At 41.6% G+C, this 17,627-nt stretch overlaps 1 protein-coding gene and 1 pseudogene across 2 annotated transcripts in view; both read left to right on the top strand.

The window, feature by feature from the left end:
- Window positions 1-10,659, top strand: part of ACBD3 (acyl-CoA binding domain containing 3) — a 45,693-nt gene extending 35,034 nt beyond the window's left edge. For both annotated transcript variants that reach the window (XM_055234312.1, XM_063613393.1), the window contains exons 6-8: window positions 548-734; window positions 2,763-3,047; window positions 8,528-10,659. In XM_055234312.1, coding sequence (XP_055090287.1) covers window positions 548-734; window positions 2,763-3,047; window positions 8,528-8,739 — 684 coding nt within the window. In that variant the 3' untranslated portion in view covers window positions 8,740-10,659. The remainder of the gene's footprint in view (window positions 1-547; window positions 735-2,762; window positions 3,048-8,527) is intronic.
- Window positions 8,985-10,659, top strand: LOC129458279 (uncharacterized; annotated as a pseudogene).
- Window positions 10,660-17,627: the final 6,968 nt, after the last annotated feature.

Here is a 17,627-nt window from a genome sequence, read left to right as displayed (position 1 = left end):
ATGCAATGGCATGATCTCAGCTCACTGCAACCTCCGCCTCCTGGGTTCAAGCAATTCTCCTGCCTCAGCCTGCCAAGTAGCTGGGATTACAGGCATGTGCCGCCGTGCCCAGCTAATTTTGTATTTTTAGTAGAGACGGGGTTTCACCATGTTGGTTAGGCTGGTCTTGAGCTCCTGACCTCAAATGATCCACCCACCTTGGCCTCTTGAAGTGCTGGGATTACAGGTGTGAGCCACTTCTCCTGGCTTTACTTACTTCAGTTTTTCCTGATTAGTTTTTATGGTGATTCTCAGATCACAGAAATGTGAGCCTTAGTTGCAGGTTTTTGTCCACATTAATTTTTATTGATTTTTTATTATTTTTAGCTGTCAGTTTGATATTGTACTACTAATATAGACAGGATAAAAACTGATAAAAATTTATTAGTAATTTCTTGAGCATAACACTTTGGTAGGGCAAAAGCATGGTATCAGATGTACTCCAGGGCAGATGTCCTATTTGCAAGCCTTCCTGGTCAGTGTGTCTTCACTTTCTCTTGATTTGTAGGCAGCATTACAGAAACAACAGGAAGTAGTAGTGGCTGGATCTTCCTTGCCTACATCATCAAAAGTGAATGCACCTGTACCAAGTAATATGCTGTCGGTTAATGGACAGGCCAAAACACACACTGACAGCTCCGAAAAAGAACTGGAACCAGAAGCTGCAGAAGAAGCCCTGGAGAATGGACCAAAAGGTAGGTTTTGCATATGTGTTTGTCCAGATGTCCTAATTCCGAATCTGTGAAAGGCAAAAGTCATGAAGTCAGGTTATAATTAGCTTTTGAGAACGATTACATATTTGTGAGAGTTGAACATTTTTTTTACTCTTCTTAGTCTGAATCTGATGCTTGGGTGACTCATATAGACCAGTGTAGAAGAGCAAATCAGATGTCTTTGGACACTTTTAAGACAAAAGTTATGTTTTGTCTTATCATATATATACATATAAATAAATTATCTGTTGCTGCATAACAAATTACAGGCTGGGCGCAGTGGCTCATACCTGTAATCCCAGCACTCTGGGTGGCTGAGGCAGGTGATCACTTGAGCCCAAGAGTTTGAGACTGCAGTGAACTATGATTCCACCTGCCTGGGTGACAAAGCAAGACTCTCTCTCAAAAAAAAGAAAAACAAAAACAAATTACACCTAAATTTAGTAGCTTGAAATAACAATAAACATTTATTACTATTTTGCACAGCTTCAGTAGGTCAGGATTTCAGGAGCAGTTTAGCTGAATGGCTCTGACTTAGACGCCCTCATGAGATTGCAGTCAAGATGTTGATGCCAGGACTAGAAGATCTGCTTCCAAAATGGTTCCCTCATATGGCTGGATTTTGGCCGGAAGCTCAATTCCTGGCCCCATGAAGCCTCTCCATAGGGCTTCTTGAGGGTCCTCAAAACAGTTACTGGCTTCCCCTAGCAGAAGTGGCAGTGTCTTTTATGCCTTGACTTTGGAACTCCCACCATATTCTGTTGGTCACACATACCAATCATAATATATTGTGGGTGGTACCTCACAAGTGCATGAAGACCCAGAGGTGAGGATCCCTGGGGACCATCCTGGAGGCTGGCTACCATATAAATAGATATATTTTTGAGACTAAAGTATCATGTTGCCTAGAAAATAACTGCATTTTCAAAGCTCTACTAGCTTTCCATGGGCAGCTCATTTGTTCATTCAGCAATTAGTTGAAGGTTTCCTGAGTGCTAGGGGTACAGTGGTGAGGCAAAATAACACACAGAAAATGTAGATTGTAGCTGCGATAAGTATGATGGAGAGAGAGGTACATTATCTTTGAGAGAATGTAAAACAGGGAAGTGTGACCTAGTCAGAGAGACCACCAGAGGCTTCCCAGAGGAAGGGACAATTGACCTGAGATATCTGAAGCAAGAGGAGTTAACTAAGGAGGAAGAAAAGAGCATTTCAGTGACAGTGGTCAGGGATAGTGGTATGGTTCATAAGAAATTTGGTTTCAGAGATCTTCCTTGTCTGTTTAGAACAAGTAATAATTGCTTCAGAAAAGGCTTTGAAATCCCTTAGTTTACTGCCCCCTTCCCTTTTTTTTTAATCAAGGGATTATACTAGCATTTTCAAATGAGAGAAAATATTTCAAAGGCTCTGTGACTAACTTTGAGAAACTTATTGCATAGTCAAGTGCACATAGATACTGCTCAGTAACAAGACTTTACCCCTTTTTCTCAATCCCTAGTGGTTCTAATCCTGTCCGAGTTTTTGTTTCTTTGAGCTCCTTTAGAATAGCCCCTAGAACTTTGGGATAGTCGGAGGTGAAGAATTTTTCAACAGACAGGCTGAAGTCAAAGTCCAGCTTTCTTTGTTCACATCCACAAGAGTAATTTATTCCTAAAGCCAGAATCTCTCTTCTTTGCTAGAATATTTCCCTCACTCCAGCTGGGGCCTTCCCAAGGTCATTCTTGAATCCTCATAGAGGGAGTGCTGAAAAAAATTCGATTCTAAAATTGTGGGCTGCCGTTGTTACTTGAAGAAGTATGATGACCTCTGAGTGCCTGCAACATTGTTAAACATAGTAATCTGGAGAGACTCCCATGGGGAAGCTTTTTTATTCCTCCAAGTCCTTGATCTAAGCTAGACCATATTGTACTTGGTGCCTGAGTACAACTGATCAGGTAGTCCTATGAAAATGTGGCTACCTGCAGGGTGAAGGCTCTTTTTCTTTAGCTTTTTAATTCCTGTTGCCTTTAGAATCTCTTCCAGTAATAGCAGCTCCATCCATGTGGACACGACCTCAGATCAAAGACTTCAAAGAGAAGATTCAGCAGGATGCAGATTCCGTGATTACAGTGGGCCGAGGAGAAGTGGTCACTGTTCGAGTACCCACCCATGAAGAAGGATCATATCTCTTTTGGGAATTTGCTACAGACAATTATGACATTGGGTTTGGGGTGTATTTTGAATGGACAGACTCTCCAAACACTGCTGTCAGCGTGCATGTCAGTGAGTCCAGCGATGACGACGAGGAGGAAGAAGGTAGAACCCTTGGTCCATATTCAGTAGCTGCTGGGTTGTGTGTTGGCAGAAATGGTACATAGTTCAGGTGTCACCCAGCCTTATGCTTCCTGACTAACACTTCACGGTTAGGGAGCACTTTCTTCATTAGTGGGACCTTGGGCTGAAAAGGTTGTGAGGCCAGGCTCCTGTAGGGGACTGGGGCCTGAACCTGAATTTTTCTGAATGCCAGGAAAATCTATGTGGCAATTTGCTATTTTACTCCTTTCTGAATACTATTTTACTTCTAACCTTGTGTGTTGAAAAGCCAAATACGCAAGATCACTTCGAAAAAAAAATTTTTTTTTTTTTTTGAGACGGAGTCTCATTCTGTTGCCCAGGCTGGAGTGCAGTGGCGTGATCTCTGTTCACTATAGTCTCGGCCTCTTAGGTTCAAGCGATTCTCCTGCCTCAGCCTCCTGAGTAGCTGGGATTACAGGCACGCACCACTGTGCCCAGCTAATTCTTTGTATTTTTAGTAGAGACGAGGTTTCACCATGTTGGTCAGGCTGGTCTCGAACTCCTGACTTTGTGATCCACCCTCCTCGGCCTCACAAAGTGCTGGGATTACAGGCGTGAGCCACAGCTCGGCCCACTTTGAAAAATTTTAGAGGAGCAAGTAAGAATTCCTGTCAACCCTGGCATTTATTTAAATTTGTATTGTTGATATTAGCTTTTTAGGTCATTATTCTAAACTTTTTTATGTAAATACAGAAACTCACCAGAAGATTCCACTTAAAAAAAATTTCAATTATTTTTCCATTTGGAAATCCCTATTTTGCTAGAGTGGAATTTTTTTACTTCCTCTGAATAAGTAGACAAAATTGGGTGTTTTAAAGGACAGTCTAAAATATCTTGGTCTAAGAAAAAGGTTATAAATGTATTGCTTTTTGAGAAGATGATCTGTTTATTTTTGTTACCCAGGAAAGTTAGAATGTAGGGTTTGTTTATATACACTTAATAAGCACTTAATTTATTTGTTGACTTGATTGAAAGTGATATGGAATGCATGCCCTGTGAGAATGGAAAAGCACCATGTCTCAGTTCTTCCGGACTAACTGACCTTTCAGGTGGCTTGTAAACAGACTGCTTGTTCTTGAAGAGGATTGGCAATGTTGCTTTACAGATTACAGTGGGATAAAGTTAAAAAGATACTGTTGAAAGTACATGGAATAAGCCTGAAAGTTCTATCAATTTGTGAAGTACAGAGTTGTCCAGTCATATTACCATACCTTGCAACACCCTGGGGCCTCTGGGGCTATCTACAGAAGCATACACAGCAGGTGTACCATAACATTTCTTGAAATTAAGTTTAATATTCAATTTAACAGTTAATATTTAATGCTAATCAAAAGATAATCCAAAGATAATTCCGTACCATTATCTACATGAACCATCGGAGTATCCCAGAAATTCAGTACCTCTTGCAGATTGACCCTTACGACAGAAGCAGATTTAAAATCCTTCATTATACCACAGGTCAAGATTCTAGCTGGTAAATATGGAAGCATGAGCTGCTTTGTCTTATGTGGCATTTTGTTTTCATCAGTCTTTATTCCTGAATACCACCAGCAAGGTAAAGCATTGCCCATAAATAATACTGACTGAGACAGAAAGAAAAAATGTAAGATTGAAAAAGCCTGAGCCAGGCGCGGTGGCTCAAGCCTGTAATCCCAACACTTTGGGAGGCTGAGGTGGGCGGATCACAAGGTCAGGAGTTCGAGACCAGTCTGGCCAACATGGTGAAGCCCTGTCTCTACTAAAAATATAAAAATTAGCCAAGCGTGGTGGCAGGCGCCTGTAATCCCAGCTGCTTGGGAGGCTGAGGCAGGAGAATCACTTGAACCTGGGAGGCAGAGGTTGTAGTCAGCCGAGATCGCACCACTGCACTCCAGTCTGGGTGACAGAGCGAGACTCCGTCTCAAAAATAAAAAAAAGAAAAAGCCTGTCTGGGCACGGCAGCTCGCGACTAGAATCTCAGCTTTTGGGGAGGCCAAGTAAGGAAGATCTCTTGAGACCAGAAGTTTAAGACCAGTCTGGGCAACCCGTTTTGTAGAGTGACACCCCATCTCTATGAAAAAAAATTATTTTTAGTTAGCTGGGTGTGGTGGCATGTACCTGTAGTCCCAGGTACATGGAAGGCTGAGGCAAGAGGATCACTTGAGTCCAGGAATTCGAGGCTGTAGTGAGCTATATGATCACGCCACCGCATTCCAGCCCGAGCGACAGAGCTAGGCCCTCCCTCTAAAAAAAAAAAAAAAGGCAGTTAGAGAGCAGGACTGTAGCAGATTGGCCAGGGGGCACTACTGTTTCTCATGTGACCTTCAACAACATCAGAACCTGTTCTGTCCTTTCTGTTGCATCACAGGGACTCATTAAAGTCAGACTCTCTGCAGATGTCTGGGAAGGAAAGTTTTTTGTATGTGTACAAATTACTGTACTTAAAAAGAGCTTTGTAAGGCCAGGCACGGTGGCCCCTGCCTGTAATCTCAGCACTTCAGGAGGCCAAAGCGGATGGATTGCCAGAGCTCAGGAGTTCAAGACCAGCCTGGGCAACATGGTGAAACCCTGTCTCTACCAAAAATACAAAAAACTAGCTGGGCGTGGTGGCGTGCACCTGTAGTCCCAGCTACTTGGGAGGCTGAGGTGGGAAGATTGCTTGAGCCCAGGAGGTAGAGGTTGCAGTGAGCTGAGATCAAGTCAGTTCACCCCAGCCTGGGCCACAGAGCCAGAACCCATCTCAAAAAAAAAGAAAAAGAAAAAAAAAAAACAAGATGGCCAGGTGCAGTGGCTGACACCTGTAATCCCAATACTTTGGGAGCCTGAGGCAGGTGGATCACCTGAGGTCAGGTGGCCAACATGGTGAAACCCCATCTCTACTAAAAGTACAAAAATTAGCCGGGCATGGTGGCGCGTGCCTGTAATCCCAGCTACTTGGGAGACTGAGGCAGGAGAATCGCTTGAACCCGGGAGGTGGAGATTGCAGTGACCCAAGATTGTGCCATTGCACTCCAGCCTGGGCGACAGAGCCAGACTCCGTCTCAAAAAAAAAAAAAAAAAGAAAGAGCTTTGTGAATAAGAATTCTCTGTTCAGAAGTTGGTTGAGGTAGTGTATTTCTCCTGGCTTGCCTATTAGAGAGCTTCTAAAAGGTGGTTACTGCCGAGTCTGAACCCTCAGCTGATGATAGTTTTGGGGTTATATTGGTGTTGGGAAGATCACTAGTGAAAATGGCAGGGGTTCATTTCTAGAGGTGAGAACCTTAATATCCTTGATCTTAGTTCTAATATGTCCCTCAAATGAAAGATGGCATTCCCTGTGCTTGTACCATTCCTAATCATAAAATGATTTGCAGCTAAAACATTTTAGCCTCACAGCAGTGAAGCTTTATCATTCCTAAGAATTGTTTATTACGTGAGCGTCACTTTATCCCATTTAAAGATTTAGCTCACAAACTGTATTTGTCCCTATGCCTTAGAAGCTACTGTCCTACCGTGTCTTGTATTTCGTATGGTAGAAGAGTCTGAGTTTTTTGTTTTTTGGTTTGGTTTTTCTTCCTTAGGTCTTGAAAGGTAGACAGAGGAGTTTGCTTTCTCTGAAGAAGCATGGATGGTAACACATCCTCCTGTTTTAATTCTCCACTTTCTTCACTGTTTACAGGTCCTAAACCTTGGCTTAAATTCATAAAAGATGCCTTTTCATCTATCCCAGTAGTCTTTAGTTTTATAGATTTAGAACAAAATTTGCGTCTTGAATCAATGGACCAGTCTATTTCTTGGATGTCAACAGTAGTGTACATTTTGGATGGTTCTGTATTTCTCATTTGCACGTGAAACATGCTTAATTATAGGTATTTCTGTGGTAAAGTAAATCTGGTTTTGACCTACCTTTATAAGAGTGCCATCTGCTTTTTTTAAATGAACTTTTAATTTTAGAATAGTTGTAGATTTACAGAAAAGTTACAAAGATAGTACAAAGAGTACGCATATACCCTGCACCAAGTTCCCTCTCTTGTTAGCATCTTACATTGTACTGTGGTGCACTCATCACAGCTAGTGAAACAATATTGATACATTGATTCATTAATTAACTAAAGTCCATATTTATTCAGATGTTTTTAGTTTTTACCTAATGTTCCAAGATCCATTCCAGGATGCCACATTATAGTCAATCATCGTATCTCCTTAATCTGCTATGGACGGTGAGAATTTCTCAAACTTACCTTGTTTTAAATTCCCGATAGTGGCCATTGACAGGCATCACTCAGTTAATTTGTGTTGCCAGAATTCACTCTGCCATGTTATAAACCTGAAAATCCATGCCTGTAGTCCCAGTCTCTTAAAAAAACAAAAAAGAAACAAAAAAAAACCCCATAAACCTGAAAGTCTTGTCTTCTATGCTGAATACTCCCTTGACTTTTCTTTGAGTTGGTTTGTATTAAATATGTTAAACTGAGACTTCGAAGCTGGTTCATAATTTTCTCATTCCTGTAGGTTTCTAGAGGCATTTTTTTTTCCTAACCTCATAGCATTACAGTTCAGAAAACTATTAGTCAGGGCAAACCTTTCAGAGCCCATTTTTTGCCACTTAGATCATCTCTGGGTTAAATTGACCTAGTGAAAATAATTGAATTTTCAGAGTATCTCTGAATGCCTATCTCCCTACTATGGTTTTTTCATTTTACTGCTTATATTTAAGATATACAGAAAGCAATAGTCCTCACAAATCATCTTCCATCTTTCTAAATATTGGTCAGAAGGAGGATGATGAGAGCAACATTTTCATGTTACTTAGATGAATGAAATTCCTGGGGATGAATTAGAAATTGAATGGCTATGGAAAGGGGAAAATGGGACCTAGAAATAGGAATGGCAGTAAGCACAGAAAGAGATAGGATGCTGACCACTGCTACCACTAGATGTTCATCACTGGGCTCCCAGGGCTCAGAACAGGGTTTGATATATAGCACATACTCGGGTATTTGAATGAGTGAGTGAGTGAATGAATGAATGAATGAACTAATAAATGCTCACATGCACATAACTTGTTAAATGGTTCAACAGAATTCCCAACAAGAGCAGTTTCTCAAAGAAAGGATAGGCTGGGCACAGTGACTCATGCCTGTAATCCCAGCACTTTGGGAAGCTGAGGCAGGCAGATCACAAGGTCGGGAGATCGAGACAATCCTGGCCAACATGGTGAAACCCTCTCTCTCCTAAAAATACAAAAATTATCTGGGTGTAGTGGTGCGCGCCTGTAATCCCAGCTACTTTGAAGCTGAGGCAGGAGGATTGCTTGAACCCAGGAGGCAGAGGTTGCAATGAGCTGAGATCACGCCACTGCATTCCATCCTGGGTGACAGAGCAAGACTGTCTCCAAAAAAAAAAGAAAGGATAGATTTTAATTGCTTGATGCAAGTGTGGTTTTCCTGAATCTGTTCATTGACTTGTCTCTGTTCTTGCAGAAAACATCAGTTGTGAAGAGAAAGCCAAAAAGAATGCCAACAAGCCTCTCCTGGATGAGATTGTGCCTGTGTACCGACGGGACTGTCATGAGGAGGTGTATGCTGGCAGCCACCAATATCCAGGGAGAGGAGTCTATCTCCTCAAGTTTGACAACTCGTACTCTTTGTGGAGGTCAAAATCAGTCTACTACAGAGTCTATTATACTAGATAAAAATGTTGTTACAAAGTCTGGAGTCTAGGGTTGGGCAGAAGATGACATTTAATTTGGAAGTTTCTTTTTACTTTTGTGGAGCATTAGAGTCAGAGTTTACCTTATTGATATTGGTCTGATGGTTTGTGAACTCTTGCTGGGAATCAAAATTTCCTTGAGACTCTTTAGCATTCATACTTTGGGGTTAGAGGAGATTCCTCAGACTCATCCAGTCCTTGGGTGCTGACCAGCAGAGTCACTAGTGGATGCTGAAGTTACCTGAGCTACATGTTAAATATTTAAAGTCTCCAAAATAAAACACCCCAACGTTGACCTTACCCGGCTGATGGTAGCCCCTTGCTGCCTGCTCCATGTGTCTTGTGAGAGCCCGTAGTTACAGTGCCCTCTAATTTGAAATCCATAAGTTAATAAGTCTATATCAGGTGCAGCTGGCTTTGATTAAAGGTCATTTTTAAAACTTAAAAACTCAAGACCTCACAGATTATAATAGAAAAAGAAATGGCCTCAGTTTGATCTTGTTCGGAATGACCCAGATTGTTTCCGCTTTTGGTGCAGCTGTTTAGTTCAAAGTTATATTACAGAGAATTATTTTCTGAGGTAATCTTAAACTAGAATGTTCAAAACTAATTGATAATTGAAGTATCAAGATACGTAGAACACCTCAGAGATTTTTCTTCAGGAGCTTCCACAAACTTTGAATCCTTGTATCTTTATTTGGTATTCATACTACTAGTAGCAAAATACAGGTTTTTTGTTTTGTTTTGATTTGGCTTCATAGAGTATCTCAAATTGAAACTTTTCTGCACAAAGAATAAAATTAGGGATTTTACAAACTCAAATTGGCACCTACTGAATTAAAATACATAAAATCATTTAAATATAATTCAGCATATGGGAAGTAACATTGCACTAATACAGAAGTCACTGCCAGAGGCAGTCTATTTTCTTTTAATTTGTTACTACTTAGTCACAAACCCCACATTATTCCAGTTTGGAATTACTTATTAAGGAGAATTGGAAATACATATGCCCATGCTTAAATTTTATAGCTTTAATTTGTATTATTTCTTTATTGACGGGAAGAGGTACATCTTTTTTTCCTTACTGAAAACAAATACGGATGAATTGCCTCAAATTTGTATAAGTGATTGGCTAGTGATTCTTGTTTTCAGAAGGGAGAGTGGTATAGATAGAAAATGACAAAGATGGCAATATACACTTAATGTTGTTATTATATGTTGTTACTGAAGTACTTAGATTTTTAAAATTTCAAATCCTAAATCACTTCTTGTAGGAGAGTTTTCATTAACTGCAGTATATACAGTTCACTACATATGGGTTGTTTGAGTTTTTTGTGTGCTGTATTTCTGTTTTTTAATACCTGGTTTTGTACATATCTAACTCTGTTCTCTTTTGGTTGTTCAGAAACTGGATTATTTTTTTCTTAAGCAGTGCTTAATTTGTGTTTTTTAATTTTGATTCAGAAGTAGTCCCAGCTCATAGGTGTTCATACTGTTACATCCAGCACATTTGTCAGGCTCTCTGTCAGCTCTCATGTACATATGGTATAGAAACCATGGAGTTAGGCACTTCCTGGATTTTTTTTTTTATGAGAAAAACACTGTATTTAAAATGTAAAATAAACTTTTAAAAAGCAGGCACTAATATATATTTCTTCTAGCCTTTGATTACAGATCTGTCCTTGCACATGTTAAGATGAATTATCTCCTAAAAATATCATTGTTCTTGGGAGCAGTGTATGTTACTTTACATAGCAGCGGTTCCTGTCGTGTTCATGTCAGAATATTTTTGGTTTTAAACTTTTTTATTGCCTTTGGCTGTTGATTAGTACAGTACAAGTGCGATTTCAAAAAGATCTTGAAAGTAATATATTTAATCAATTAAAATGTTTATCTGTAACTTGTTGATGTTTCGTTAATATAGTTACTTTCTGAAGCATTAGTACAGTATTTCAACATTTGGGTAGGAGAAAAATGTTTCAAACATCTTTTTTGTTTTAAAAGGCTCTAGTTGAAAAACAACTCTTTCTGGCTGATTATTTTAGTTTTACTATTAATTACCTTATGGAGTTAAAATAGATTTAAATTTTTCCACACTTTTAAATGCAAAGGCTAGCACTGATTTCTTACTGAAAATGACTAGGTTATAAAGTTGTTTCTCTACACTACCATGTATGTAGTGTGTTCCATGAAATATGTGGACCCGGCACACTTTAATGGATCTCCGGAGGCAGAGCCCTCGCTTGCTCAGGGTGGATGATTGCAGAGCACTTGTGGGGAAGTGCCCAGTCAGTGTGATGTGGAGTCCCAGAATGAGGTTGCTACATCCAGATGACCCCACTGATAGGCAGGGTGACTGGCGTAATTTTTTTCTTTTGAAATCTGGGGAGACAGATGAGGTGACCATCTTGGTATTTTTGCTTTGTGGGATACCGTAAAGCCAGACTGAAGACACATTAAGGAGAGCGGTTGAGGTAAGCACATCTTGGAAACTACGCTACTGAGTCTTGACCATCTGTCTTTTGGAGCAGGAGAAGCAACCGGTTCAAAATAATAAATAATTGCTAATAATTCATTAGGGCTTAAAGTTCAACAGTCGGGCCGGGCACGGTGGCTCATGCATGTAATCCCAGCACTTTGGGAGACCGAGGTGGGCAGATCACGAGGTCAGGAGATCAAGACCATCCTGGCTAACACGGTGAAACCCCGTCTCTACTAAAAATACAAAAATTAGCCGAGTGTGGTGGCATGCGCCTGTAGTCCCAGCTACTCGGGAGGCTGAGGCAAGAGAATGGCATGAACCTGGGAGGCGGAGCTTGCAGTGAGCTGAGATCACGCCACTACACTCCAGCCTGGGCCACTGAGCGAGACTGTCTCAAAAAAATAAAAATGAAAGTTCAACAGTCAGTAGCCGTGCATGGGGGTGCACACCTGTAGTCCCAGCTACTCGGGAGGCTGAGGCATGAGAATTGCTTGAACCTGGAAGGCATAGGTTGCAGTGAGCCCAGATTGCACCACTACACTCCAGCCTGGGCGACAGAGCAAGACTCTGTCTTGGGGGAAAAAAAAGTTCAACAATCTACAACCAAAACCATCTTTGCTTCTCTCCCTGGCTTTTTCTCAGTTCAACACTTCCGTCTGCAACCTAAAAACGTGTGCCTGTGTATCTGCTTGGGTTAGAGCAGATCTTCATTTCCATTCATTAACTTTTCAAATTACATGTGAATCAGTATTGGACTTTTGTCTCATGTATATCTCAGTTCTTCAGTTTTTTTAAGATGTTTTTTCTTTTTTTTTTTTTTTTTTTTTTTTTTGAGACAGAGTCTCACTGTCACCTAGGCTGAAGTGCAGTGGTACAATCACAGATCACTGCAGCCTCGACCTCCTGGGCTCAAGCGATCCTCCCACCTCAGCCTCCCCAGTAGCTGGGACTATAGGTGCATGCACTACCATGCCTGGCTAATTTTTGTATTTTTTGTAGAGATGGGGTTTTACCATGTTGTCCAGGCTGGTCTCAAACTCCTGGATTCAAGTGATCCACCCGCTTCAACCTCCCAAAGTGCTGGTATTACAGGCATAAGCCACTGCACCCCGCCCTAATTTTTATATTCTTAGTAGAGATGGGGGTTCACCATGTTGGCCAGGCTGGTCTCGAACTCCAGACCTCAGGTGATCTGCCTGTGTAGACCTCCTAAAGTGCTGAGATTATAGGCGTGAGCCACCGTGCCAGGCCAATAAAAACGATTTTTATCTTTTTCCAAGGTCATTAACTTAAATGTCTCCAGTTAAAGGTAACACACCTTTTTTGGGCATGGCAAAGTATGGAAATGTGAACATGTTTTTCATAAGGTCTACATTTTGCAACTTAAAATTCCAGGTTGTGTTTTGGAGAACTTTTTTTTTTTTTTTTTTTTTTTGAGACGGAGTCTCACTCTGTCACCCAGGCTGGAGTGCAGTGGCGCGATCTCGGCTCACTGCAAGTTCCGCCTCCTGGGTTCATGCCATTCTCCTGCCTCAGCTTCTCGAGTAGCTGGGACTACAGGCGCCCACCACCACGCCCGGCTAATTTCTTGTATTTTTAGTAGAAATGGGGTTTCACCGTGTTAGCCAGGATGGTCTCGATTTCCTGACCTCGTGATCTGCCCACCTCAGCCTCCCAAAGTGCTGGGATTACAGGCATGAGCCACCGCACCCGGCCCAGAGAGCTTTTAAGTATTGTTCTATCGTGTTCTTTTAATCAACTGTGTGTTCTTCCATAGAAGTCTTTTTGGCTGTTTTTCTGTTATTGAACATTTAGGTTACTTCTGATATTTTTTGTTATCATTGTTATTAGAAGTGATGTTCCAGTTATTTGTCTCTCTGCAAATCTCCATGAGGTTTTCAAAAGTATATACCAAGAAGTGGATACTGGGCCAGGTGGTGGCTCACGCCTGTAATCCCAGCACTTTGGGAGGCTGAGGTGGGCAGATCACTTGAGGCCAGGAGTTTAAGACCAGCCTGGCCAACATGGCAAAACCCTATCTCTACTAAAAATACAAAAAATTAGCCGAGCGTGGTGGCAGGCACTTGTAATCTCAGCTAGTTAGTAGACTGAGGCACAAGAATCACTTGAACCCAGGAGGCGGAGGTTGCAGTGAGATGAGATCATGCCACTGCACTCCAGCCTGGGTGACAAGAGTGAGAGTCCGCCTCAAAAAAAGAAAAAAAAAAAGTGGATACTGGATCATAAATTCTTGGCATTTTTATTTATTTTATAAATAAATTTATTCCTTCCTGAACTACTAGGGAGGCAGAGGCCAGAGGATCACTTGAGCACAGGAGTTGAAGGCTGCAGTGAGCTAATGGCACCACTGCACTCCAGCCTGGGTGATAGAGCAAGACTCTGTCTGAGAAACAAAACTCTGGAAAAAAAAAAAAAAAAAAAAAAAAAAAAAAAATTCTTATACGTGTCTGCTTATGCTCATGTGCAGGTTTCTCCAGTGTATATACCAAGAAGCAGAATTGTTAAGCCATAACTGTGTAGGTCTATTTTAGACAATACAAAATTGCTCTTCAAAGGTGATGCCAATTTAAACTGCCAATAGTAAAAGAGTTCCTGTCTTCCATGTCTTTGCTGAATTGTCAGATTTTGTAATTGTACCAGTTTGGTGGGGTGTAAAACAGAATCTCATCTGTGGTTTCAATTTATATTTTCTTAATAACCAGTGGAGCTGGGCGCGGTGGCTCACGCCTGTAATCCCAGCACTTTGGGAGGCCGAGGTGGGCAGATCACTTGAGGTCAGGAGTTCAAGACCAGCCTGACCAACATGGTGAAATCCCGTCTTTACTAAAAATACAAAAATTAGCCGGGCCTGGTGGCACGTGCTTGTAATTCCAGCTACTCAGGAGGCTGAGACAGGAGAATTGCTTGAACCCGGGAGGCGGAGGTTGCAAGAGCCGAGATCATGCCATTGCACCCCAGCCTGGGCAACAGAGTGAGACTCCGTCTCAAAAAAAATAAATAAAAAATAACCAGCAGGGATAACCATCTTTTCATATGTTACTGGCCTTCTGTGAATTGTGTATTTATATCCTTTGTTCATTATTCTGTTGTACATGTCTTGATTTGTAGGCATACTTTAAATATTCTGGATACTACGGTGTTTTTGGTTGTGTGCATCACAAATAATTGGTGCCACACTTTGGGTCTTTGGTCTCGAACTCCTGACCTCAAGTGATCTTCCCGCTTCAGCATCCCAAAGTGCTGGGATTACAGGTGTGAGCCACCGCACCCAGCCTTTTTTTTTTTTTTTGAGACAGAGTCTCACTCTGTCGCCCAGGCTGGAGTACAGTGGCACCATCTCGGCTCACTGGAACCTCCTCCTCCCAGGTTCAAGCTGTTCTCCTGCCTCAGCCTCTCAAGTAGCTGGGATTACAGGCACCCACCCCCACACCCGGCTAATTTTTTATTTTTTAGTAGAGACGAGGTTTCACCATGTTGGCCAGGCTGGTCTGGAACTTCTGACCTCACGTGATCTGCCTGCCTCGGCCTCCCAAAGTGCTGGGATTACAGGCATGAGCCACCGCACCCAGCCCTCATTCAGATTTCTTAAACTTTCATGGTTTGAGCTTTCCATATATTTTGTTTGAGACATGGTCTCTCTGGAGTACACTGGTATAAGCCTTGAAATCCTGGGCTTAAATGACCCTCCCACCCTGGCCTCCCAAAGTGCTGGGATTACAGGTGTGAGCCACTGTGCTTGGCTTCCCCTGCTCCTCAGATTCCTCAGGTAGAAACTTAGGTTATTGATTCGAGCCTCCCTTTTTTTTAATCCAAAACTAAAAACTTTTGAGTGTTGCTCTTTTACATCTTATATATTTTGATATGTTGGGGTTTTGTTTGCATTTAGTTTAAAATTCTTTTTTTTTTTTTTTTTTTTTTTGAGACAGAGTCTCACTCTGTTGCTCAGGCTGGAGTGCAGTGGCGTGATCCTGGCTCACTGCAACCTCCGCCTCCTGAGTTCAAGCGATTCTCCTACCTCAGCCTCCCGAGTAGCTGGGATTAGAGGCACATAACACCATGCCCAGCTAATTTTGAATTTTTGGTAGAGACAGGGTTTCACATGTTGGCCAGGCTGGTCTCCAACTCCTGACCTCAGGTGATCCACCCACCTAGACCTCCCAAAGTGCCAGGATTACAGGCATGAGCCACCGGGCCCGGCCCAGTTTAAAATATTTTCTAATTTCCTTTGTGATTTCTTCCTTGTTACATGAGTTATTTAGAAGTGTATTAGGCTCCATATATTTGAGGATTTCCCAAGTGTTTTTCTGTTGTTGATTTCTAATTTAATGTCATTATTTCATTTTTTTTTAATTTACCAAGGCTTGTTTTATGTCCCAGAATGGTGTCTTTTAGTGGATGTTCCATGTTCACTTGAATAGAATGTGTAGTCTGCTGTCATTGGGTGGAATGTTCTGTAAATGTCAATCAAGTTAAGTTGGTTGGTAGTGATGGTAAGGTTTGCTTGTTCTGTCAGTTACCAAAACAGGAGTTTTGAATTATTCAACTAAATTGTATATTTGTTCCTCCTTCCTCCCACTTTTTTTCCCCCATTTTTGCTTTATTTATTTCAAAGTTTTTTGTTGGTGTATCCACGTTTATGATTGTATGGCTTCTTTATGAACTGACCTCTTTATTATTATGTAACATATCTCTTCATGTCTAGTTATATTCCTTGTTCTGAAGTCCATTTCATCTGGTATTAGTGTTGCCACTCATGCTTTCTTTTGATTAAAGTTTACATGATATATCTTATTCCATCTTTCTATTTTTTTATTTTATTTTATTTTTATTTTCTTGAGACAGGGTTTTGCTCTGTCCCCCAGGCTGGGGGACAGCTTAGAGCCCAGGAGGTCAAGGCTGCGGTGAGTTATAACCAGTGGTGCAGTTATAACTCACCGCAGCCTTGACCTCCTAGGTTCTAAGCTGTTCTTCTGCCTTAGCCTCTCATGTAGTTGATACTACAGGTTTGCACCACAACACCTGGCTAATTTATTTACTTTTTGTATAGACAGGGTCTTGCTTTGTTGCCCAGGCTGGTCTCTAACTCCTGGATTCAAGCCATCAACCCGCCTTGGCCTCCCAAAATGCTAGGATTATAGGCGTGAGCCACCATGCCCAATCTATCCATCTTTTTACTTTTTAACTTATCTATGTCTTTATATTTAAAGTGGGTTTCTTGTTGACAGCATATAATTTGAGTCTTTTTAAAATCCGATCTGACAGTCATTTTCTCTTAATTGGCATGTTTAGACAATTTACATTTAATGTAATTATCAATGTGATTGGATTTAAATATACAGTTTTGCTATTTTCTCTTTGTCTCATCTGTTCTTTTTTTTTTTTTTTTGAGACAGAGTTTTGCTCTTGTTGCCCAGGCTGGAGTGCAATGGCGTGATCTCGGCTCACCACAACCTCTGCCTCCTGGGTTCAAGCGATTCTCCTGCCTCAGCCTCTCAAGTAGCTGGAATTACAGGAATGTGCCACCACGCCTGGCTAATTTTGTATTTTTAGTAGAAACAGGGTTTCTCCATGTCAGTCAGGCTGGTCTCAAACTCCCTACCTCAGGTGATCTGCCCACCTCGGCCTCCCAAAGTGCTGGAATTACAGGTGTGAGCCACCGCACCCAGCCCCCATCTGTTCTTTGGATTATTTTTTCCCTCTTGTATGGCCTTCTTTTGGATTGATTATTTTTTATAGATTATTTTCTTCTCTTGTTGATTTATTACATTAGTTCTTCTGTTTTATTTTCAGTTTTGTTGTTTTTTAGTGTGCTTGGATCCAAAATTTATATCTTTAATATAGCACAGACTACTTTCAAATATATTACACTACTTCACATACAGCATAAGAACATTACAACAGGCCGGGTGTGGTGGCTCACACCTGTAATCCCAGCACTTTGGGAGGCTGAGGTGGGAGTTGGAGTTTGGCATGGCTTGAGGACAGGAGTTCGAGACCAGCCTGGCCAACATGGTGAAACCCTGTCTCTACCATAAATACAAGAAATGAGCCGGGCATGGTGGCGGGCGCCTGTAATCCCTGCTACTCGGGAGCTTGAGGCAAGAGAATCGCTTGAACCCAGGAGGTGGAGGTTGCAGTGAGCTGAGATCGTGCCCCTGCACTCCAGCCTGAGCATCAGAGTAAGACTGAGTCTCAAAAAAAAAAAACATTACAGCAATATATTTCCATTTCCTCCCTAGTATTTTAAGAGTAGATTTTTGCCTGATCTTTTTTTTTTTGGAGATGGAGTCTCGCTCATTCTCCCAGGCTGGAGTGCAGTGGCGCGATCTCAGCTCACTGCAAAGCTCCGCCTCCTGGTTCATGCC

Source organism: Symphalangus syndactylus, chromosome 19 (assembly GCF_028878055.3).
Source record: "Symphalangus syndactylus isolate Jambi chromosome 19, NHGRI_mSymSyn1-v2.1_pri, whole genome shotgun sequence".
NCBI lineage: Eukaryota > Metazoa > Chordata > Mammalia > Primates > Hylobatidae > Symphalangus > Symphalangus syndactylus.
The sequence above is the reverse complement of the archived record's forward strand: the minus strand, read 5'-3'. Positions and strand labels throughout refer to the sequence as shown.